Genomic DNA, 26,468 nt, shown 5'->3' with positions numbered 1-26,468 from the left:
GAAGGAAAAAATAAATACATCCAATCTCTGATTATTTGTAAGTCAGATACGGCCTATCTACACGTGAAGAGTGTAGAAAAGCGTGTTTAATTAATTTTACGTTAGGGGATTCTCCCTCCACGTGACAGTGACTCATGGCAAACCATTCCCAACACCACCGGGCGGCGCTCGGGACCACTCGACCGTTGGGCAGGGATTCAGCATCCGTTGGTGATTTAAAATATGAAATCCTTTTTTGCCAAAAAAAGATAAAATCCTTGAGATACTACTCTTTAACAATCGCAAAGCCACACCCTTCTAACAAGCACACGGGCCCCACCTCCCGAGTATTTCTCGAAACGTTTAAAAGTATAAAACTTGGTCTGGCTTTGCGGTATCCCTCCGAAAATAAGGCCTGACTCGAGGAAGAAACATATCAACGTCCTCTTTACCCGTCCGAGTGTATCGGCTGCAAGGCTTCTGATGAGACGTAACTGCAGCTTAAATGGACTCTTTGTGAGGAAATGGAATCCTGCCATGCAACTTTTGCACTTCAGGGTACTGTATGATTATAAATAGCTCTCGTATCATCCATCTCGAAGGCGTGTAGTTTTTTTTTTTTAACTTCCCAAACCATCATGCATCCACTAAAAGGAATAGAGCCGTTCTTGGAGATAATTGAGTCATCGTCTCGATGACAGATGATATGACTTCGCAATACGATTTTGTGGTGTAAAAAATGCATCATAGATGATAGAAATGGCAATTTGTTCCGATCCGACGAATATATGATCCGATCCATCCAAATATGATAGATTTTATCCGATCCGATTAAAAGACAAGACGGATATAAGTTTAAAAAAAAATATGCGGATTCGAATCGGATATGGATTATGATATACCTTACTCTGAACCAACCCCCTATCCATCCAATCATGCTGTCACCCAAGGCATTGCAGCCGTCAGATCCCTGCTATCCCCTCTGATCTCCCATCCCTAACGGCAACCGCTCGACAGCTAGGGTTCCGATAAAATTCTAACCATCATCTAAGCTTCCCTATTCAACCGCCCGAAGACTCCCACCTGATTGAGACTTTTGAGTATAGAAAAATAGTAGAAAAACCTAAGGCAAACTTAGGAAAAATCAACGAAGACAAGAGATAGACAAAAAAAGAAAAGAAAGGTGACACCTTTTTCCACATAGATTGATCATTCTTTTTTCTTTTCACTTCTTTTTCTTTTTGAGAGATCCATGGGGAAGGAGAGTACCTGAGGGAGATCGGAGGGCTTTCTTAGGTTCCGATTGGGGCTTTTTTCTCGAGATTTTGTGTGATTTGTGATGGTGTGAGTTAGTCTCAGTTGGAGAAGGAGAGTACCTGAGGGAGATTGGAGGGGTTTTTAGATTTCGGTTGGGATTTTTTTTGGAGCATATAAGATTTTGTGCGAGTTGTGATGGTGCAAGTTGGTCCTGATGGGAGAAGGAGAGCACTTGAGGGAGATTGGAGGGGATTTTAGGTTCTGATTGAAGTTTTTTCTTGAGAATATAGAATTTTGTGTGAGTTGTGGTGGTGTGAGTTGGTCTCTTAAGGATTTGAGAGCTTAATCTTAGTGGAAGCATGATATTTTGTAGAGTTTGGGAATGGAGCGACGGGTGGTGGTGGGGCAGCGGTGGAGATAGGAGATCGATTCAAATATACCCAATCTAATCCGATCCATCCTGATTCATTTTTGGAGTCCAATTGGATCCGACCAAGATAAGTATGGGATCGATATAGGTATGATTTTTTTTTTTCTAATGAAATGAGTATGAATATCGATTGATCCGACCAACACTCGATCCGTTGCCATCTCTAATAGAGAATCCAAAATTTTCTTTTAACTTATGCGGACACCAACGAGTAGATTACTTGGCATGCTCCAAATATTAAAAGGTTAAAAAGACCGCAGCCTATTTTATTTGTGATTGTGAGTATTTACTAATTAATTAGAATGATACAAATTCATTTCAATTTACTGGATTTTAGTGAAATTTCTTTAGCCCTTGGAGCTAATCTGAGACACATTAGATTGTGAAACAAGTGGAGAGAAATTTTACTATTTAGAATGGAATCCCTACCAAAATACCAAAAAAAGATATGGAATAGTGGATATAAATAGGATATATCATTCTATTTTCAATATTCGACTATTTTAATGAAATCGATTTACGACGTGAAATAGGTTTGCATCTATCCCCTGCAATTAATATTTTATCTGTATATGCTCCATAAACATATAAAATATAAGAAATATTTTTATTTTTATAAAAAATAAAAATATCTCAAAATTCAATGCGTATTAAATATATCTTATTTACTCTACTTATTCTATGTACTTATTTTTTTTATTATATAAAATTTTTTCAAGAATGTATATATTTTTTTGAAAAGTTATTCCGTCGTAGGCAAGTGGTATCTTGAGGGCTCGTCCATCTTTCCGAGTTACACGCGAAAAGCAAGCAAAAAATGAGTAGTGCTGCTAAGTGCCCATGCAAAAGTTGCGAACATCATTTAACATGAAAAATGGTGCAGTTGACACGTTCTCCAATTCTCTCACCTTGCGAACATCATTTAACATAAAAAATGGTGCAGTTGACACGTTCTCCAATTCTCTCACCACCTATCAGAGAGTTCTCACATCAATTCTCGGAGGAGCCCAACCCTAAGATCTAGCCTTAGCCATATGTGCTTCTTCTAGTGCTCCTTCCTTCAAGCCACTCAACCCCTCCGCGTCCCCCCTACCCAACAAAAGAAAAAAAAAAAAAAAACACTCACACAGTACCACCCCTATGTACGTACGACTCAAGGTACGGCACGTTAAGTTAGTACATGTTTGTGCCCGGACTGTTATCCTTTGTTAAATTGACAAATTATTCAATTGCACCAAAAAAAACCTTCGTTTCCTTTGTCGACAATTAAGCCCTCAGACTATTACGAAGTTCTGATCTTATCCTTTGCTGTTTGTACTGATACCATAAAATGTGTTCTATTTAATTTCACTTTCTTTTCTTGAGAGATGAGGGAGAACTATTATTATCCTTTGCTATTTGTACTGATACCACTGCTGATGTACTTTCTTCATGTATTTCAGGGACAACAAAGTTTAACTAAAAAGATTGTACTTTTTTTTTTTTTTCTCTTTTTATCAACTCACAAACTCAGCACACAACTATCATTTATCATTAGCCTAGCGTACTGGACTTTGTAAATTACGTAGTTGTATGAATCAATGAGATTTTTTTTTTCTTCATAACTATGAAAGAATGGAACTTAATATATGGCTTTCTTCCTCTCCCATTTTTGTTGAAAAAAAAAAGGGGAAGAATTTAGTAAGTTATACGATGGAGTCGGTTGAAAGGAATTGTCTAAGATATTTTTTCCTCTCGAAAAAAAAAAACTCATTAAAAATTATTGCGGTCAATCGCCTCATCGTCCGATTGCCGGAAGCATGCACCTGCAAAAACGGGAAGTCCACACTGACCGGAGGCAGCTCCGGCGGGGACCCTCCGACGATCAAGTCAGAGAGGTGACTGGACAACAGTGAAATGAAGACAGAGAGCTCAATCGAGAGAGAGAGAGAGGGGGAGCAAGCCTGTGGTTTTCAAGGGGTTGAGAAGTGGGGGGAGCGGATCCATCCCCTTGCACTGTTGCCTTCCCCGGTTTATATAGTGGAGCACGGTATGGCGCCGTCATTAATGGCGCGGGCAAGTGAGGAACTGTCAACTCACTGTAGACTGTCAGAGTCGCTGTGAAAGTGTCGCGTCGCCGTGAGGCTGTCAAATCACCAGGGTTGACAATGCCCTCGGCCGGACAATGCCCCTAGATGGCCGTGCCGCATGTTGCTGTCAGAACTGACAAGGTCTGGCGGCTGTACGGCGATCAGAGGAGTCGACCGATCCTAGGTCGGTGGTCAGCTGAATGGCGTCGGGCCCCTCCGTTGATCGGTCGGTCGGCCGGTCGGTCGGCCAGTCGGAGTCGTCCGTCGGAGTCGGGGTCGTCGGTCGGTATATTCCAACAAAAATAAATAAATAAATAAATACACAGGGGGAGTGGAGGCGGAAAAAACAGTGGTTGCAGTTGCTTGAACTCCATAGGAGATCAAAGCATTGCGAAGAATACGTTCTTTCCTAGCTGTCATGCCCACTGGAATTGGAATAATGGAATTGCCTGTGGGTCTCATGCTAACGTCTAAACTGTGACCTGCTCGCGCGAATAAAAACGTCCAGATAGATAATATCATCGCAGCCGTACCTGCGTCCCGAGATAAACTTGTCTTATTTATCTCACAGCCAAGTTCTGCTCAACGAAGGCAGAAGCGGAAAGACATCCCCACACTTAACCTGGTAGTAAGCTCACATCACGAGTAAAACAGAACCCATCCCCACTCGGCGTTTACCAAACCAGAATTATTCACCATCAATCTCTCTCTGTCTCTTCACAAGCCAAGTCTTCAATTGCCACTAAAAAGTTTCTATACAGCATGGTCATATAGCTACTTCTAAGTTAAATATATTCTGATTCCCCCATTCACAATTACAAAGATTGGAAGATCAAAAGGACCCAACTGCTACCAGCCACCTGATATCATCTCTTTTTACCAGCAACATTTGCTTTTTCCCAAACCACAAGTACTTAGCTCTAATCAAAGATTGATTAGCAAGATAACATAAAGGCAGTTTTTGCAACGAATGTCACAATGAAGGTAGTCAGAACTCTAAATCCACTTTGTGTGCTTTTTAATACTTTATAGATGAATCGAATCAAGTCAAAAAGGCTACTCGTAATAGATGTAACGTCTCTCTTCTTCTTTACAATCAGAACTGCTATAACCTTTCACATTATACCACTAAAACCCCCAAAACAGCAAGTCTAAATCAGCACGCAATTAGCTCCTCGGCACACCAAACAATGAGTCCACAAATGGTAAGTGGTGGCTTCCCATAATGCCCCCACTACCAACCCTAACTTTCTCACATATATCAATACTACAATTGAACAAAAAAAGAAAGAAGAACATAAGAGTGGAGATTTTGGGAACAACAGAAAAAACATTCCTCTCTCTAAAATCCCCCACTTCAATTTCGACTTCTTCATCGATATCAGCGCCACGAGGAAACCGTGAGGAGGGGGCGGTCCGCCCAGGCGAGTGAGAGGATCCCCGGCGGGGAATGCAAGAGCGTGTACTTGGAGCTGTAGTTATAATTCCAGAGGAGAAGCTCCGCTTGGCTCACCGCGTAGTTGCTCAACGCCACCGGCACCAGCCCGCACCGTCCCATCATGGCCGTCCATTCCTCCTTCCCCTCCATCCTATCCCTCCGCTTCGCGCCCTCACCAAGCCCCACCGCCGCCCGGATTCGACGACCCAACAGGAGCCGCTCCACCCGGACCCGCTCCACCGATTCCCGGTTCATAGCCGGCTCGAGCGAATCGAACACCGCCGCGTAGTACGCCAGCGCCGTCCCGAACCGGTCCGCGAATCCAGACCGGTTCAGGCTCGCTTCGTACTCCCCCAGCGTCACCACGGCCGGTCCGAGCGACTTCGCGAGCCGGAGTACTCGCTCGACCGGCTCGGTCGACTCGCCCAACAGGGTGTAGAGCTGGAGCATGAAGTTGACCGCCACCGACTCGCCGGGCTCGACCCGGAACGTCGACTCGGTCAGCTCCGGGATCGGGGTGAGGACCGCCTCGAACTCGAAGTCCAGGTCGAGGAGGGAGGCGAAGTGGCGGAGGCGGTTGCCGGTGGCGGCGAGAGAGGCCGCAGGGGAGTCGCCGAGCGCCAGGGCGGGGATACCGGAGACCCGAATCTTGGCCGGCTTTCCAGCGGGGCGGGTGGCGAGGGCCTGGAGGAGCGCCGCCCACTGAACTCCCTGGACGATCCCGAAGTCGATGATGTGGATCCGGGACGCCGACTCGGTGGCCTCTAGGATCGCCTGGTTCGCGGTGAGGTGGGCAAACTTGGAGTAGGGACACGCGTCGTTGAGGGCTTTGTAGCACAGGGTGAAGTCCTCCGGCGAGGAATCGTACGACGACGAGGGCGGAGGAGGGGAGTGATCCTTCTGATGAGCACCTCCGGCGGCGGCCGAGAGGCGGCTGCAGAGGGCCTCGGCGAAGTAGAAGGCGACCCGTTCCGTCGGATCGCCGAAGTCGGACGCCGATTCCCGGATCTTGACGAGGGATTTGGCCGCCAGATCCGGTTCGGAGTCGGCGATCCGGGCGCAATCGAGGAGGGCTTCGAGCAGCGACGGGGATGGCGAAGGGGGGTCGCTCTCCGCGGCCGCCGGATCTCGGAATACGGCATCGCTCTTCGGTTGGTCCGGCGGGGGCGGATCGAAGGACAAGGCTTGGACCTGTACCTGCTGCTGCGGTGGAACCGGTGGATTTGGCTTCGGAACGGCTATCGCGTGGTGGTGAGCCGGAGGCAGGGGAGAGATGTTGACCGGGTCGGAGAAGACGACGCGGTTGAGATCGGAGGTGGAGGCGGGCGAGGGGACGCTGATGGCGGCGGAGCAGGCGGCGAAGGTGTCGGCGAACAACGACGGGAGCTCCGGCGCCGCGACGGCCGCCCCACCTCCCTGCCAGGCGTCGCTCATCAGATCGGAGCTCTCCGCCGGCGACTCCCCGATCAAGCTATCCATCCACTCGTCCGAGTCGAAGTCCCCCGCCATGGCAGCGGCAGCGGAGGCGGAGGAGCCAAAGTCGGAGAGCCGGAAGGGGCCATGGTCGAGGTGGACCGGGGGATTGAAGCCGAGGACCGAACCGGGGCCGGAGTCGGAGGCGAAGGGGTCGGGGAAGGTGGCGGAGTCGGGGAGGACGAAGGGGAAATGTTCGGGGATGGGAGGGTGGTGGTGGGGTCCCCACGGCGGGGGGTTAACGGAAGCGGCGACGTTCTGCTGTTGCTGCTGCCGTTGCTGCTGTTGCTGCTGCTTCTGCTGGATGACTTGCTGGGCGATGGCCATCAGGTTGCCACTGTCCGCGCACATGTAAGCCATTCTCCCCTCCCTCCCTCTCTCTTTCTCCACCCACTAATCTCTCTCTCTTTTTACCTTCTCTGGACTCGGAAAATATTTCTAGCTGCTTGTTTTTTTGGCTCACATGACAGCACCCAGGCCTAGAGAGAGGCGTTGGCAATGGAGGGTCAGTGTATGTGCTGGCAGCGAACAGCAGCTTGGAGACGGTACTTTGAGAGAGAGAGAGAGAGAGAGGAGGGGGGGAAGGGTTTGAGGGTTGGGGAGCCGTGGGCTTTTTAAAAGAAAGGAGAAGGGTAGGGCCGTAATGGGGAGAAAGCGGTGGAGGGCTGGGCCGGGGACTGGGAGGCTTCTCGAGGAGCGCGGAGGAGAGGGGAAAATTAAAAAGCAGACATACGGAGGTGGGGTCCACAGGAGCCCACCACACAAAGTGGGAAAAACATTAGCGGGGCAAGGAAAGAACACAAAAGAAATTAGATGAGGTGCGAAATTTGTCGAAAAGTGCCGAGAGAAACAGCCCGGAAGAGATATTATAAAAGAAAGAAAAGGGCCCCCTGTTCTATTCTCATTTCTCTCCCTCGTTCACGTTACGTTCACTCTGGTGGTAGAAGTGGTGGTGCTACTTTGGAGGAGAGATGGGAGAAGCGAGTGGAGTGGAGTGGAGTGGAGTGAAGACTTGAGAGAGGACTGGGACAATGGTGCGCCATGCATGACGTGTGGAGCCACTCGGTCTCCCTGCGTGGTCCCCACTGGAAGAGACACCAACCGCAATTTGACACGACACGTGGGATTGGGATGGTTTAAAGATGATGTTACCGAGTCCAACAGCAGCCACTCTGCCCTTCCCATCGGACCCCTGGAGGGAACCAATTAACCATTGTCACAGGGGTCACGTGAGTCGGTATTGGAACCTCGCAGGGGTTTGGTTGACGGGGCGTTAAAGAAGTGGAGATGGAGGCGACTACCGTGATGGATACCGGCACTTAAATCGTTAATCATTGTCCCATTGCATATTAGCTGCATACTAGTACTATTTTTCTGTCACCGTAATAACCACAATACATATTTACAGTGCTGACATTAGCGTTATAATCAAAAAAAAAAAAAAAGGCTTCCCTCCCCAGTCAAGTAACTTTTCTTCTTTATGTTGCAATACCATATAGAAAGTGCATTCATATATAATCAAAACATTGCTGCTAATATCCATGAGTTATAGTGTTGAAAATGAGCTACTAAGAGAGAATTTAAGCTTTATTGCAGCCTTTTAAATTTTAATCATAGTGTGGTTAATTCGTGGAAGCTTGCTATCTTGGCTTGTTTCCTTTCGAGGGATCCAATGTGCCCTACGGAGCCATCTTCGTCGTCTCTTTCAACATTAAATGTGGCCTCTGCTGCCCATCAAATACTCCCTTTCTATCGTATCTCATCACATGCGAAATGTCACATGAGCCATTAATTCTTCGGTTTATATATTGCAGGTGCTTCTCACGTGAGTCGACTAATGGCTTCTCCCACTGGACGAGTCCGATGCACGCGTGTTCCACCCAAAGCGGCCGATCCTATCCTGCCTGTGGGGCCCGCGGCAGTGACCTACAGCAGCACGCCGCGTGGTGGCAGAGCGGTTCCTCCCCTGATGACGTCACCCGATGAAAGCCGTCGGATGCTTTTTGGCGCCAACGGTGGGCCCCGCTGTCCTCGCTGCCTTTTCCGGGATTGATATTTCGCACCCGCAATTCTCTTTCGTGCCCCCCGTACTCCTCCCGTCACTACACGGCCGTAGATCTGGTACGCCTGTAAGTTAATCTGCACATCCTACGGTCTCACGGTCTCGGTATCATAAATGGGTCCGAATGTCGGTCCCTTAAATTTCGTCCCCTCTCACTCTATGCCCAATAGTGGCGCTGGGCGAGCGGATGGGGCGTTTTGCCGGCAAACAAGCAACGTCCAACCAAAGCGGGCGCTACCATTCTTACAACGCCGCATAGAAATTTCTGTGCGGTCGGAGGCCAGATATCGTCTCCGGATCAAACGGACGGTCGATAGGGCCTTAACTCATAAAACAAATTCTACGCATGTTTCAGTTGGGATAGGAGTGCTAATGGGAGAGGGAGGTGGTCGGGTTGCCATCTAGTTCGCAAAATCGCCACCCATTTGGACGGCCGCATGATGAGATGTGGACCACCAATATGGCCGTGATTGATCCGTGGAGGGCCCACGGAAAGCGATGGCCTTAGAAGAAGAGCCCTCATCTCCAAGTACCCCAGTTCAGGAGCAAGCCTCCTACAGGAAGCAACTGAGTTAACTCAGCTGACAAAAATGGCAAGCTTGCCATGTATAGTGGGCATATCATGAAACCTAGTGCTGAAGGATTATAAACCTCGCAAAGATGCACTCTTTATCTAAAGTGATAGACTATGATTACTTAACCATAACTATCAATTATTGGGCTGGTTAATTTTGTTATTTTTTGCCAGCATGAGGTCCTCTTAGGAGTATTCTTACCGATGTTATCTCTTTCAGAGTATTTTTGATCTTATTTCAAACTTAAACATTTTCAAAATAGAATATTAACTGCTACGTACATGAAGAGTAAAAGTAATATATTATATATGATTGATCTAAGACAGTCCCATTAAGATATTGCTAATAAATTTAAAAAGGTGGTCATCAGTACTATTAGATGGCGAGAAGAAAGCAACCACCCTTGTTGGATTGTTGTAACCAGAACTATTACTCATTTAAAAGGCAGGCATGCAATGAGGGAACTCTCTGTTAGCTTGCTGGTCAAACTGAAGAGTTGTAATAATAACGAAATAAAAACATCGTCGTGTTGTGTGTAGGACGGTAGAAACCGGGGGGGCGACGTCGCCTGTGGACGCCACCGCTTCCACGAAGTCTCATTCGCACGGATGTGATCGCAAGGGAAGGGAGGGCTGTCGTTTTCTATCCAGACCGAAAGTTGGATCTTTTTTAACGCTTAAATTTTTGGATCCGCTCTCTCTTTGGTTATTTGGGTTCCACGAGGGAACAAAAGAAGGGTGGTATCCATGGGGATAAGGTCGATTCGGATTGCTTGCTTTAGGATAAATCTTTTTCACATTGGAGACTCTTGGTGTCCCAGACGTCTCTCCATTAATGAAGTCCATTAATTCATTTATCCTTATTGGATAAAGGGGTCTTTGAGATTATATCTTGTCGCACTTCCATATATAATTTTCAATGGACATGGTAGGGAACATGTGAGAGGGGAAGACTGGTTTGGATGCAACCGATCAAAGAGCTATGTCTGCAAAAGTTCTGCAAGATTGGAAATATTATAGCTTTACAATTAATGTGAAGCTTGATGCATTAATTTGGTTATATAGATAGGTTGCATCAATCGAACGGCTTGTTGAAGTTGGAGCGAATTACACTTGACGTGCATCATTTGCAACAAGTAGATTTTTCCCCTTTTTTTTTCTTTAATATAATGTCGTGCAGGTAATTTCATTTATCTAATAGATCTTTTTCCTCCAGATTTGCCTGTCAAAAGTTGACCACAGTAGTCTGTCTTGCCGGTGTCTGATTTTATCTAGTTAAACATATGCTTATGTATTTTAGTAATAATACGAAGATTTTCATCTTTGATGTTTGTAGCCACATATTAAAATGTTAACTTCAAGTTTCATCACATTTAAGTACTAAGATATCTTGACATGCTATGTTTTTAACTGTTTGAGTATAACATCTAGTGTGGAAATGGTTTGTCATGTAGAAAAATAATGAAAATAAGAGGTTTGCTTACCATTTTGGTTCTTTTGTATTTCTAATGGGAACAATTTATATGACGCATATGGATTTTTATGCTCATGTGTATGAGTTTTTGAATAATATATGAGGTATTATGGATACATTATTTACTATATATGCTATCCAAATCCTTCATCATCAATGGAGTTGAAATATGATCTCCCCAGGATAAGGAAACCATCTCCACCAAGTGAACATCTACATTATTTGTTCGGTAGCGGTTCAAGAATATTAAAATTATCCTCAGAAAAGTTCTTAATATTATGCAACCATTGATATCAAATTTTGCTTCCAACCACCAATGTAATGCACAAGCGCCGAGTAATATAATAATTAAATAATATTATTGAGATGGAACTTATTCCCATGCGTGACACATTTTGATGACATACTAACATGGCAATAATGTTGACTGGGACAAGCAAGCTATAGGCTGGCTCAACATGATCCTACACATATAATAACAAAAACAAGAATATTATAAATTATATTCCAAATGAAATGATTGGTGACACCATCTTAGCATGGAAAAATATATTAATAACACTATTAGTATTAATATTAATATTGTTTGCTTGACTCTCAACTATATAATTTTCGCTATTGCTGAATTTATCATGGATTACATCTGGATACTTTTTTTCTTTTATATACTAAAATAGTGAGGAAGTAAGACTTTTTTATTTTTTTTATATTTCTAAATGTCATTCATTTCTCATTTTTCTTTCTGCTCTTCTTTCCCTTGGTCAATATATATTTTCATTTCTATCCATGGTAGACTCTTTCAAAGATGCAGTGACAGCTATGGATTTAGTGTCGCATGAATTCATATAACTTTGTCAATCTAGTAGAGGCAAGTGTAGTCTACCATACTATCTATTTTGATATTAGTCAATTTCTCTTTGGGAAGAAGGAATCCTAAATTCTTAGGTGCCAAGACTTAAAAGATGGCAGAAATAGATACATCCTGCTTATGAATTTTCTTTCCAATAATAAATTTGTGCCATTTATATTGTTAAAACAGCATGCAAGATAACAACAACTCATACCTTGAGCACATGCTAAAAAATCATGGAGGCATATATAACATAAACAATAAGTGAGAAATAATGAATATAACTTTTTTGTATTTTTTTATTCTAGAGGGTATTACTTTCCAGAGTATTTTATCATACATCCGAAATATGTTGTTATGATCTAAAGCTATACACATACATATATACATAGAATATATCCATATATATCTCTATATCTATATGACTATATCTATATCTGTATATCGGCGGTTGGTTAGAGGATCAATCAATATATTTTCAGAGAAAAAGCCTTGCCTTCATGAAAGGATATTATTAAAAAAGGGCTATCACAAGCGTGTAGGGTTCCCATCACTTGCTGCTTAATTTACCTGCACTTTGAACACGTACGTGGAAAAGCCACAAGAATTCCATTTGATTTCAATAATGGGGAACGCATTTTCCCAAATCGATATAGATATGGGGAATATGTTAAATGGCCTAATGAGACATGCAAGTGTTACATAAGGAATATTTATGGGATTTCTCTTGCTTGTGATGCATCCATAAAAGCTTTGGAACATTATTATTCTAGTCTTGTGTGCATCCATAAAAGCTTCTTCTAGGCAATTAAGGTACTCAAAACTGACATAAACTATGAGAATGAGTTCATAAGCTCTTGTTCATTTTAGATAATACACATTTCTAGCAATGTCCGCGAGTGGTCTTCATCTTTGTTTGGTGTCCTCCATTATTGTTTGTTTCACGTGGTCATGATTGCCCAAGTATCACATCTTCATACGTAACCACAACAAGATTACTTCACCTTATCGTCAAACCATTGTCCCACCCCTATTATTTTTTTTTCTATTTGTCATTATACTCCCTGTTCTCTTCCCTCCATATATATATATATTTTCTTGATGATTCTTGTAGAACAAGCACCGAAGATTAGGTTGAGTTATCGGTAAAAATAGAATGGACAAAAGAAGGGTCTGCAAGAACTGCAGCCAAATGATCTAAATATCAGATATAAAACCGAGTGAAATCTCGTGAATCCTTCGCAGGGCGCGCATGGCATCATAGAAAGCTGTGAATCCATGGATGGTCGCCATCAGAGGATGGACCACCGTCAAATAACGTGGGCACGAGTATTGTTTGATGGCCATCCATCCGCTGGTGCAGCTCCATGATGAAAAATTATTCGGGAATTCTGTGGATGGAACACTAATTGTTCCATCAAAATGCATCAAATAGGAAAAGATCATGCTGTACCCAAACACCAGAAGAGGAAAAAAAAAAAAGAAGAAAGCCGGTGGTGAGGACATTTTGGACTTTATATGAACACAATTATTTAGAAGACATCATTTGAATTGCAAGGGTTCCACTACTGGTTAAAGTGACCGGTTTTTGACTTGGCAAGCATCAAAACGGGATATTATCCTCATTAAAACTAGATACAGCACACGCAAAATTTGACATTTTTATCGATAGCTTTATAGCAATGGATCTGTCTTAAAACTAGATATTGTCCTCATAAAGTAAAGCGGCCCGTTTGTCCGTGAGGCATGTTAGATGGAGGCCCAAATAACAGTCTAAGCATTAGGGCGAGAAGCTGGAAGCCTCAACCATTTTTTGGAGTGGACCAGTTGGGCTTGGTTTTCTTTGGTTTCCTACTTCTAAAACTAGAACCAAGGGCCTATACAAATATATTTTACATGGCTCGTATATTTTTCCTTTTAAGAATTTGGATGAAAGTGTGAACGATGTGGGCTTAAAATATCAAAAATTTTCGATAGGGCTCTCCTCAAAATGTCGCCAACGTTGTCCACCACTGAAATCAATAGCCTAGGTGATGCAATCAAACTTCTATCAACGCTCTAATTGATGCAAAATGAGAAGTTGACGTTAGGAGTATGGATCCAAAGTAACTTTCTGCGGCGATTCGAAAATTCGCTTTCTAACATGTATAAATATGTGGACACATCTCTAACATTTTTCTCAAGCAGTTTGTTATGTATATGTGTGTATGTATGTGCATGTATATATATGGTACAATGGATCAACACATAATTATTTCTCTCCTCATTTCGTGGATTAGAAATGGCTCTCAATATATATATGTATATGTATGTAGGGATGTATATATGTATATGTATGTATATATATGTGTATGTATACGTATGAATATGTATCTCCACACATAAATTGCTTTGCTTTTTCTCTTATGACTGTAATCACCAAAGGTCAATGGCAAAGAACGAGTTAAATGCATGACTAAAAGAAAGCTTAACAAACACTCATGCCTATCATCCCTCTTAGCCTAGATATACACCATAGGCAGATGCTCTTATGCAAGCTTGCACCTAGCACCTATGGCTCTCTCTTTTTTTCTTTTTCTTTTTTTTTTTTTCCTTTTTTTTTTCTTTTTTTCTTTTTCCCCCGTTAATTGTTTACATTCTCGTTGAGCCCCAAAATGGACTTCCAATCTCTCTCCTACTCTTAGAAAAACAGTATCATGTGATGGATTGGACCTTTATTGGTAGACCTTTGGAGAAGTCTACAAAGGGGCAAGCAAAGGCTTGGTCAAGCTCTGCCAATTCCCATCGATAGTTTAGTATAAGGTGGTGCAGGAACACTGCTATCTCAAGCTTGGCGAGCTCGGAGCCTGCACATAGACGGGGGCCGCCACCATATGGCATGAAGTCGTTTGTTGTCGTCGTCCCAAGAGAGCTCTTCTGAATGCCGAGAGGAGGAAAAAAAAAAGTTCATCTTATTTTCTTTTTGGAATGCTAATGATTTCATTCAAAAAAAAAAGAAGATTTCATAAATGAGGAACTTTAATTTGTAAATTTTTGGTCATTCTTCGATCTTACTATGAAGTGATTTAACATTATTCTCAAGTATATGTTTCCTCTTTGCTTTAATTCCTTTGGATATTTTTGATTAAAGGGTTTCAGCAAGTGGATTTATATAGGCGATTAGGAATTTCTTTCCATGGGGTGAAGATTCAAAACTTTTGAAGGAATTTGTGGAAAGCTTGTTCAAGTTCAAAATGATGATTTTTATATTTATTATATGTCATCATGCAAAAGTAATCTAAGAGAATCAAGGAGGAAAAAAAAAATGCAATAGCATCATAAAATTTTAATCCATGTTTTGCTCATGAAAATTAAGAAGTAATAGATGAGAATTTGTTTAAAATATGAGTTAATCCTACATTATTGAATCTTTTAAATTTTGATTACTCTTATATAACTTTTAGAAAAAAAATAAAATGCTGACAAAAATGCAATGAATAAAAGATCAAAAAAATAGGATGAATAGCTTTCATGGACAAGACTTGCTATTGCGGTTTGTCCTATCTCACCTAATTGGCAGTAACTTATACCAGCAATAAATGGGTTGGTTTGAGTAGTGGAGAGACCGATATGTGGCGAGACAAGAATGAGTGCAATGGATACCCACCGGGCTTGGGGCAAAACTCTCTCTCTCTCTCTCTCTCTCTCTTCTTCTTTTTCTTTTTCTTCTTCTTCTTTTATATATATATATATATATATATATATATATATATATATATATATATATATATATATATATATATATATATATATATTGGTAAAATCATTATCTACTCATAGTTTGCATTGGGTTAGATCAATATAGAGTCCAATTATTACCAAAATAAATTTAGAATCCAATTCAAGAACCCACCACAATTTTTCACCACCAGTGAATCACTACCTTATCTTATCAATGAAGAGTACAGCACTAAATAATTTTCAGACTAGTTTTAATTCTCAGAATACTCTACTATTTTCCATATCAACATACCAGTGAGAATGTGTGACACTTAACCTTGGAAATATGTCCTCAATATCAAAAATCAACCAGCTATTATACTTAAAGAATCAAAAGAAAGAACACATGACAAGCAAGCAGTTGATGCATTTGTCTTGCACATTTTGCTATTATGATTTATGTGGATCGCACTAAAATGTTCTTAAAAATCTATCTTGTGAATCTTGATGTGAGGATTTGTATGGACATATATTTAGTCCCACATAGATTATACACTGAAAAGATCTTAAATACTTATACAAGATCGAGAAATTCAAATAATACCTTCCAACTAATTTTTGAGTGAGATCCTGATTGTTACAAATGGTATGAGCTAATCCAATCTATAATCTAAATTAGGAGATATTGTATATAGCATGGATTTATTGGGGCTGACCCTCATGATATTTATGAATGGATACATGGATTTGAACTTTAGACGTTAGAACTCAAATGGAGTGAGTATGTGAGGATCCATACGAACGTATATTTAGTCGCACATTGATTATTCACTGAAAAATCTTGAATATTTATATAAAATCAAAAAAATTAAAATAATATATTTTGGTTAGTTTTTTGGGTGAGGTCCTAGTTGTTACACTAAGACACCAAACAATGGCCACTAATTTCCCAAAATGTTTGCATTGGGCCATTTAGAAATGGTCCCGCGATTTCATGGCTTAGTTTTGGGAGCCCCATCCATGCATATTGGAGTTGGCCCATGAAATTAATCACCATAAAATGTTGAGTCTTTTTCACTAAAATTTAGATGTGGGCAAGGCACGCACGTGCATGGCCAACCCAATCAGTACGTGGGACCATGCTCCGTTTCAACTCATGCTCATCAACATCATCATCCACTATGCTCTACAGTATGTGCATTAATTTCAGTCGAATTCCAATATGGACATGGTCATGTTCCTTGCCCCACAAATGGCCCTGCCATATAATAATTAAAAAAAAGTAAATAATTTCTTTAATATAATGAAATCATTATTACATTAATAACTTGTTTCTAATTTTTAGAAATGCGAATTACTAGTTAATATGTAAGTTAGACATTAGTATGAATTTTTCTAGAAGAAAACCTTAATAATATGTCTTAAGAGAGCATGCTATCTTAAACTACTAGTAATTAGTAAATTCTTTTTGTGATTATGCCAAAGATATGGATTTAAATCCCACCTTCATCTGAGTTTCATAAGTTGGAGGTATTCTACAAACCTATCTTACAAAAGAAAAGTATTAGGATCTGTTGTGGTCAGAAGATCCTGGGATTCATACGGATGGAGGGCTCATCCCAATAAGAGATATTATCCATTTTGACCGCATGTATATTGTAGCTTATTGGCTTGCGGTCTTTGGACTGTAGCTAATATGCTTGCGGTTGTCGTAGCTGATAGACTTGCGGCTCTTGAGTCATAGCTGATGCATTTGCGGTTGTCGTAACTTATAGGCTTGCGGCTCTTATCCTTGAGCCATAGCTGATATGCTTGCGGCTACTGGCTTCACAGTTTTATCCTCTGGCTTTGGTCCAAAAGACATCTTTTGAGGGTGGAGTGTGCTCCTATCTCATATAAGATGGAGTACCTCTGACTCACAATCAATGTGAGACTAAAGCCCCCACAATAATAGCCCTCCCTGTCAGGAGACTCTGTCTTATTCGAAGAGTCCCTTCCTTTAGTGCCATTTGTTGTGGTCAGGAGACTCCGAGACATACGGATGGAGGGCTCATTCTAGCAAGAGGTATTATCCATTTTGACTGCATGTATACCATAGTTTATAGGCTTGCGGCCCTTAGGCCATAGCTGGTATGCTTGTGGTTGTTGTAGTTTATAGGATTGCGACCCTCGGACCATGACTGGTACGTTTGTGGTTGCCATAGCTTATAGACTTGCAGTCTTTGGGCCATAGCTGGTATGCTTGTGGCTGTCGGGCTTACGATTTTGTCCCTTGAGTCTTGGCCCAAAAGCGCCTCTTGAGGGTGAAGTGTGCTCCTATCTCATATAAGATAGAATATTCTTGACTCACAATCGATGTAGGACTAAATCTCCCTGTAACAGGACCCAAATGTATTGGCTAAGAATTAGAGATGGCAACAGATACGGTATCCGCAAATTTTGCCCTACCAATATCTAAATCTGTTTAAAATCTAACTATCCGAATCCGTCCCAAATCTGATTATGAAATCCACTGCAAATCCCAAATCTATCCCTTTTAAAACTGGTATACTCGTTGGATACCCAAATCTGTAGCCAAAGAAGAATTCTTTGGATCAAAACTCCCCAAACCCTAAAAGACACGATGCTTCTACCAAGATTAAGCGCTTAAAACCTCAAGGGATCAACTTATATCACCACAACTCCCACAAAATCCTATATGCTCGAGCAAAAACCCCAAAACCTAAGAAACCCCTCCGATCTCCCTCAGGCACCATCCTTTCCCATGGATCTCTAAAGAAAGAGAATGAAATGAAAAGAAAAAAAGTGAAAAAAAAAGATCAATCTATGTGGGAAAAGGTCTTACCTTTCAATTTTTCCCACATTTTCTTTGTTTTCCTTGATTTTTGCTTTGTATTCCCCTGATTTCTCTTTTGTTTTCTTCATCCTCAGACATCTTAATCAGGTGGAAGGCTTGAACCTAAGAAATCCTCCCATCTCCCTCAAATGCTTTTCTTTCCCATAGAGCTATGAAGAAATAAAATGAAATTAAAAAAAAAGAAATAGAAAAAAATTGATCCATTATATGGGAAAAGGTCTTACCTTTCGATTTTTCCGCTTCTCCTTCATTTTCATTGATTTTTTTTTTTGTTTTCCCTTGGTTTTCCATCCTCAAGGGTCTCAATGGGGTGGGAGGCTTGGAGCGGCTGACAGAGAGGCTTTGACATTAGTCTAAAATTTAGAGTTTAATGTTTTTATATAAACGGATTCAGATAGCGGATATCCGAGGGATAAATCCTAAATCCATCCTAATTCGAACAAATTTTAATTTTAAATCTCAAACCCATCACAAATCCTATTAGAGTATACTAAATGAGTCCTATTAGGGTTTGGGATAGGTCGGATATCCGAAAAAATCCATCCGACTGTCATTCCTACTAAGAATGATGGCCTAGCTTAACTTGTGCGAGGAACATTTGGCTTATGAAAGCCTTCCATGTTGCTCGCCAAACAGGTGGGTTCAGATTGCTTGGGCTGAAACAAAACATCCATAGGCCACAGCCCAACCCAACCGAATTCTAGCGGATGTGACAGAGTTTAGATAGACTGCAAGTTTATGAACACCAGTTGTTTGCAGGAATGTAATTTGGAAAATTAGGAGTTTTTGATGACTAGAAACATGGAAGGCCTATTCTTCTTTATTGTTTTCCAAGGGAAGATGGATCTGTGGCTACTATGACGATGTCCTCTTCACCTAACAAATAGATATTTTGTGATGGATACCGTGAGGACCATGGAATAGATATCCAAGTTACCTTTGTATTATCTGCCTTGACTTGTTTGGGGCATGATGGCTACTTTCAAATCAATATTTAAATTACATCTTTTTTCTTTATTGCACTTTTATGCCTACTTCATTTATAACTAAATCCTTGGATTTCTCTTCCATCATTTTGCTTAAAAAAAGGTGGTAAATTACATCTTGCATGGGCAAGGCATGTTTTCTTTTGAACTGTTGGCAGTGGCCATGCCCATGAATGATTGAAGCAGGCCTTTTTTTTTTTTTTTTTTTGTGTGATGGAATGTGGAGGAAGTAAGGTTCTTTCCCCACTTAATTTTATTAATTAAAGTAAGTATATAGACAAAAGGAAATAGGATTTGAACGGGTGCAGAGAGAGAAAAGAAAGTAAAGATGAAGCTAAAGAGGAGATATGAGTCCAAATTTGGCAGTGTCCTTCAATCATTTTCTCCAATCCCAAGTGTTTCCAAAGATAGTGAAATTTACCATGTTAAACCTACTCTTTTACTTAAATATATTCTGTAGATTAAGTAAAATCTTAATAATTCAGCTCAGGTCACAACTAATGATCCTTTTGATAAGTACTACTCCACTTGAGGCAACTTGTTGGAACACTTGGGATCACTGAAGCAATAGTCTCCTTCTGATTGTAATAGTTCTTATTCAGAAAAGAGAAGTACAGGCACTGTATTTGCAAGGACAAGAGAAGAATAGCGACATTGGCATGATTCTAAGTCTCGTATATCCTGTCATTGTTCCGAGACTAATAGGAACATTTGACCATCCAATGCAATGTCGATTTCACATCATGTGTCCAAGTGCACAAGACATAATGACTCAAAGCTTGAGCCCTTGTCATGTATGTTTGGTCATGCATCTTAGCATGTGATGTGAAATTAATACGGCAATAAACTTAAGCCATCGTCATCATGCGACAATTAGCACCTCGTTATCGAAGGTTGGGACGATCGGCAAATAAAACGTCTCATCAAGCCATCGATATCGATTACCTAAGTGAAACGTTAGCAAGCATCTCAAGCATATCATCAATGTGATGCAATTTTCGAACCATGAATAACTAGAATGTATGGTTCATCGATGACACTTCCTAATTAACCCCTAAGGGTTTTTTTCGATATGAATGCGTGCTACACCCTAGTAATATTTATCCAGACACAAAACCTCGAGGTCAACTACATGTCCCTTGCGGTGCCAAGAAGAAAGAACATCGAGGTAATGTTTGGCATCAAAATCAAAAAGACATAGTAAATTGATGGTGTGGTAAACTCTAATTATGCTAAAGGAGGAGACAAATCAGGCACTTGGGCTTTCTAAAGCTGAAAGGCAAATTAAGTTGGCGTCTATATCTAAGATGGGAGAAAGTGCAATTGTATTGCTCAACACATTGGCACCAATCAAGAGCAATCAATTAAACACAATCAAATCAATCTCGTCGGAAAACATGTGAATCTGGTGACGTTTGGTATCTCGTTTGGTGCCTCGTTTGGTGTGTGGTTACGTTGTTCACACGCCTAAATGACTTTCACATGAAGAACAGTTAAAGGAATCTGACAACCTTTCTTTATATAGGGTACAACCTTCTGAGCTGAAATATGAAGGCATAGGGTCAATTTATAAAACCATATAAGAACAAGAGTAGAAAGTCTCATGCAATCTTCTCATGTAATCCCATCAAATCAGAACCTAACTAGTCCTCTTCAATAAATATATGCAATAAGATATCAGTTAAGGCTTAAAAGAAGAAGGGTTTCACTTAATATTACCCTTATAATAATTAGATGCATGATATGGGACTAACCTGCCACCTCCAAGGATTGAACTGGTGAGGGTCATCATACAAGGAAGAGTCCAAGTGAACCGCCACGAACACAGGAAGAATTTTCCACCCACAGGGAATGTCATACCCTTCCAAATGGCAACAATCATAAGTTTATTTATGTGTCACTAGCCATCACAAAACCCTCTGAGAAAGAATATTCTAGTAGTACATTATTAATTAACCTACCTTTGTACCGGACGTCTTGAAGAACCTTTCTGTGAACGAACCTAACCACGTTCCCCAGCCGTAGTGTCTCATTTATAACCTTCATGAACCAAATATTTATAAATAGCAAGATAAGCTAGAGGTCATCAAAATGAAACATTAATTCCAAGCTTAATTTGTTTCTTCAGTGGTGTACGTTCCGAGAGCCTACACATTGGGTGAATTCCATTTGCTTGTAGTCTTCCCAGTTTAGTCCGGACTGATCTCCTTTTAGTTTCTTCCTGGAGGCAATCTCAAGGTGCTCCTCCTAAAGAAATTAAGCCAATAAATTTGCAAGTAATCATAGTAAAGGGCTAATATCTAGAAAAATATTGTAAAGGTGATATTATTGTTAAGTTTTACCTGCAGTTCTTGAACAGCTTTTGGGCAGTCTTCGAGGAAAAAGATGGTTAAAGCTAAGGCCATGGATGATGTTTCATGGCCAGCAAAGAGCAAGCTCAGCAAGAGATCAAGGATCTGCTCTTTAGAAAGATTGGATTGCTTTAGAGCCCACCCAAGGAGATCATCTTCCTCACATCTCTCTTGTCCCTGGCTCATGTTTTGGAATCTTTCATCCATTTTCCGCTCGATCACCCCAAGGATCGTCGATCGTGACTGTAGTAGTGATAACAACATTAGGAGTAAATGAATCTTTTTGACCTAATATATATAGATCCTATTAAAAGATAAAGCTAATGCACAAGTGATGTGTAAACTGTTTGATTTTCATATATATATATATATATATATATATATTGCCATGATAATTAGCCAGTAAAGTATCAGTTTAGTGTATCAACTATCGATCGTTAGATTAATTGCTGCATATTATAGTGTAATGGGCATGTGCAATTGCCTAAAATAAGCAATGGACATTGGTTGGTTCCGGTGTAAAGCATGGGATAATCAATGATCAGTGGCAAAAAAAATTGGCAAATAAAATTCACAATCATGGCTAATTATGAGGCAGGCCATCCATCCTGTTATTTGTTAAATAGTTTCAGCATAAATAAAGGCAGCTGGGTTAATGAATATCTGAAGGTGACTGCATAACAGTAGAAGTGGCAACACTTTATAAGCTCAATACATTGGTTCAAGTATTAAAAAAGAAAAAACACTACTCAATTGAGGTTAGACGGTTGTTTAATTAAATAATATCACACAATCATGCAGCAATGGACTGTTTTTGCACATGATATAGTTTAATTACATGATGAAGATTTTTAGTTGATTTAACTCCCAGTGAGTGATTCTGTTTTAGAATTATTTTTATCAATATAGAGAAAGAAAGAAGTAGATTTTGATCTAACGACCTACCTTTAGAGCCTTCCAGTATGGAGTCCCAGGAAAGTTCAGTGGGGCGGATACCACTCCCTTCATGAAGGTTATGTACTCTCTTCTCAACTTCTCAGTCTGGGGCTCTCCTGGATCCATGCTCATTATATTCTTTGCCATCAGATTAAAAGTATACTGCAATTGGTTAAAGATCCAATAAACACACTTGGAACTTATGCACAACACATGATTTATGGAGTAAAACCAATTTAAGAACATTGATATATATAGATGGCTGGCTTACTTTCTTAGCTTCCTCTTGTGCCGAGAAGACTGAATTCTCCTTCCAAGACCTAAGAACAAGCAAAGCATGCCTCTCCACCTCCGGGAGGAGATGCGAACGGAGCCTGACGTTGCTCATGAAGTTGAGTGAGATCATCCTCATCTCTCGATGCATCTCTCCGACAAGAACTAGCATCGACCACTTGCCGAGAATCCCGCCGATGCTCCTCGGGTAGCTACACTCAAAGTACTTCCCCTCGTTCTGGAGAATGAACCGGTTCAAACCCGCATCGGCCGATACTATCGTCGGCTCGCCGAAAAGACTGGACCTATAGATCTTCCCATACCTACATGGTAGCTTACATAAGAATTCTTAGAAGAGTGTATGGCACAATATGCAACCCTTAACCTACTTGTTAGTGTTGGAATTGGACCATGCACCTTGATACATGTTGTTCCATGAATTGGCCTATGGAGGTGGCAGGGTGAGGCTTGAGATAGGAGAAGGTCTCGCCGAGAAAAGGCCATCCGGAGCCTCCCGGGGGAGGTTGGGCTTCTTTCTCTTCCTTCTGATGAGGTTGGTATAGAGGAAGAGGGCTAGAAGAGCTGGAGGGAGGAGGAAGAGAAGCTCTTTTATTGTAGACATGAGAGAAGAGTGGCTCATCTCTATCTCTATCTCTAGCTGTAGTTCTAATTGGAGGAGAGTAAGGGGAAGTGAGATTTTGGAGCAAAGCTGAGGCTGGCTTTAAAGACCTCTTTTGGAGGGCAAAATAGCAAAAAACTCCTCTGTTTGGTTTTGGCCCAAAAGTCCCATCTCTCTATTTGTGAAGGGAAGACCAATATTCGCTCACGGGGGGAGGCTGGTAGCTTTCTTGCAATGGTGAAGGCTGTGATATGATGTAAAGGAAGGGGAGTTTTAAGTTATTTGGAAAGAAATATTTGGGAATTTGACCACAGGATTTGGTTTTGATTTGGCTTTGCGGTAATGCTGGAAAGCATAAGAAAGAGAGACCATCCTCGAATTTGGTTTTCTTGGTGGGAGCAGGACCCACCGTAAGAAAGAGATGGGGTTGTAGGCTTATGATTTGGGTGTTGGGACAAACCGCCCTTGAGTTTGTTTTTCTTGGGATTCCTGAGAGAAAAAGATAACTTATCTCTCTTCTTTTCTTTTTTTTTTTGATAATTTATACTACTGCAAAAAACAAATAAGAAACTTTCTTCTTGTAGAGTTAACTAAAATGTTCTGATACAAATTATAAATTGCTAACCTATTTTTCATAAATTATTGGTGAAAAGAAATAAATTAAGAGCGGATTAAATAAGGCTGAATCCTTCTGTCTTTTTTTTTTTTTTTGGAAACTAGACTGAATCCTTCTTATCAAGAGTTTCTTTTCAATTTTTTTTGTTTTGTTTTGTTTGTGATTTGATTAAGTGGAGTGAATCCTTCATATGAAGACTTTCTTTTTGGTTACAGTATTCATGTTTTTATTTTATTTGAGAGTGGATTAAATAGGATCAAATGCTTCCTAATTTCCTTTTGGTTAGCATATTCATATTTATTTTCTTATTTAAGAGTCAATTAAATGGGATTAAATCCTTGTTGGCAAGAGTTTCTTTTTTTGATTATCATATTCATGGTTTTTTCTTAATTTAAGAGTAGATTAATGGGATTAAATGTGGATGGTGATGGAATGCATCATGCGACTATTCCCATGGATTTGACAACCTCCTTTTATGATAGGAAATGAAGGGAGCAAGATATATATGCTTCCCCTTTGTAAGTATTAAAATATGTCAAATTTATAAAATGTACAAAAAAGAGAGGTACACCAAAGTGAAAAATTGGGATTTAATTAAAAGGATAGATGGGAGAGCTCAAGGCAAGCTTCTGAGAATTTATGAGAAGGTGGTACACCAAAGGGGAGATAGGAGCATGTGCAATCTTTGGTGGTCATCTATATTTTTGCTTGAATAAATATTACCCTAAAGTTTAAAAGTCTGGAAATTCTTGCATAGGACCGCTCTGATTGAAGGTTGCTTTTGGAGAAAATTCTAGAGTTTCCCTCACATCAAATTTGCTAGCAAAAAGCGATGATAAGTTGATCTCAAGCCCTCATGAATGATTTATCTTTCTTTCTACACCTCCGTGGAGTCCACAATTCTTTAACTCTTTCAAGTTGGGTAGCCAAGCTTGAATTTTCATGTAGAACTAATGCTTCTTGTGAAGGTCTAAAATGATTTCTATATTTGCTCCACACAAAGGATAACCTGAACTCACAGCCCATCCTTTTCTTGCAAGGATCTCTCATTTCTGAAGTTTGATCTCTAATGCCAACCCTAGAAACACCTTCATTCTTTTAGATACTGTTACTTTTTAGATGACTTTGTAAAAAGAGCAGAAAACACCACAAAGTTAACAAATTTGTAAAAGGATTGAACTAAGAAGTTACCACTCTTAGGTAGATTCCACATTAGCTCATTTCAAGCTCTATAAGGTCTCATTGGAGAAAGAAGATCCACAAGGAGGATCCGTCTGATTAGTTCCCTTTAGAGTGAGAGGGCCTTGAACTTTGATTTTCCACTTTAGACTACCTCAGCTCCAATGTCATACGATAGTGGCATTTCATTTTAAATCTTTGGCATGCAAGTCTTCAAAGAGAGTTGTCAACAGGGTAGATCGCATCCATGAGTCTTACCAAAAGTAGATGTAACTACTGTACTAAAAAAAATGGGTAGATATAACTATCCTTCCCTAGCTTGAAAGAGGTGTAATTCCAAAAGGCTTCAAGATCTCTACTAATATCCTTCCAAACAAGAGATGGAGAGGTTAGGAATTTCCTTGTGCACTTATCAAGTTTTCTTCTAGTACAATAGGTAAAGGAAATCAGATTTGATCGAGAAGAACTCGGACCCTTAAGCATTTTTGAAGCCCATTTTGCCAACAAAGAGCGGTTCATATTCGGCAAGCTTTTAATCCCTAAACCCCCTTCTTTCTGTCTCTACAAACACAATTCTAATTCACTAAGCATTTCAATCATATAATGAAGTCTTGCCGTTTCCATAAGAAGCTTCGTCTCAATTGATCAATTCTATTGGACACCCATCTTGGCGGTTTGAAGATAGATGTGAAGTAGGATGGAAGTTTTGATAAGATTGCATTGATCAATATGAGGCTTCCTCTTATGGAGAGCAATTTGTCTTTCGATGATGCTATCTTTCTTACTGAAATTGATTTTGGGCCTTTTGCATTTTCAAATGCCAGGAGAATTGCTTTATAGTAGCTATACTACCTATTTTCATAACAATTCAAGACCAATCTCATCTATAAAGATTTGTCGAAAGATATTATTTAGATTCCTTAATCTTATATAAGTTAATGTGAGACTAAACATACATCTATATTATAGGTTTTTACATACTTCTCTCGTTGAAGCTCTAGCATTCTCATCAGACTAAGGGTCCAAATTCATACAAGCACCATGATTAGCTCGTAGTCAATCTAAAAGGCATATGGTATAGTATCTCATAGTACACATAAGCTATAGGCCGGATCCATCTAATATTATTTTTAAAAAGCTAAAATTTTATTTAGAAAAACTGATCAAAAGGTATTATTTGAATTATTTACCCCAATAGAAGTATTCGAGATTTATTTAGGGCATAACCGATGTGAGACTAGACACATGCCCATGCTACAAGCCCTCACAATTTTTTAAGTATTAAATAAAAGAATGTCGTCAGTGAAATGAAGGCTTTTGATGCTGCACAAGCATCGGGTCTCGCT

At 40.6% G+C, this 26,468-nt stretch overlaps 2 protein-coding genes across 2 annotated transcripts; both read right to left on the bottom strand.

Annotated features, from left to right (window-relative positions):
• Positions 1-4,782: 4,782 nt before the first annotated feature.
• Positions 4,783-7,504, bottom strand: LOC105055938 (SCARECROW-LIKE protein 7). Its single transcript, XM_010937974.4, has one exon. The coding sequence runs from the start codon at positions 7,004-7,006 to the stop codon at positions 5,117-5,119; it is 1,890 nt and encodes a 629-aa protein (XP_010936276.1). The 5' UTR covers positions 7,007-7,504; the 3' UTR covers positions 4,783-5,116.
• Positions 7,505-13,976: 6,472 nt separating this feature from the next.
• Positions 13,977-23,572, bottom strand: LOC105055939 (cholesterol 22-monohydroxylase CYP90B52). The gene is given in 9 exon segments (XM_010937975.4): positions 13,977-14,522; positions 20,903-21,009; positions 21,110-21,188; positions 21,300-21,395; positions 21,491-21,742; positions 22,445-22,597; positions 22,707-23,031; positions 23,126-23,231; positions 23,234-23,572. Coding segments are annotated over 9 exon segments (1,455 nt in total). The 5' UTR covers positions 23,349-23,572; the 3' UTR covers positions 13,977-14,300.
• Between the last annotated feature and the right edge of the window lie 2,896 nt (positions 23,573-26,468).

This window comes from Elaeis guineensis, chromosome 13, assembly GCF_000442705.2.
Source record: "Elaeis guineensis isolate ETL-2024a chromosome 13, EG11, whole genome shotgun sequence".
Taxonomy (NCBI): domain Eukaryota; kingdom Viridiplantae; phylum Streptophyta; class Magnoliopsida; order Arecales; family Arecaceae; genus Elaeis; species Elaeis guineensis.
Note: the sequence above shows the minus strand (reverse complement) of the source record. Positions and strands in the feature narration are given on the sequence as shown.

Coding starts and splice junctions, on each gene's coding strand:
- LOC105055938 (XM_010937974.4), bottom strand. CDS start 7,006: ATGGCTTACATGTGCGCGGACAGTGGCAACCTGATGGCCATCGCCCAG.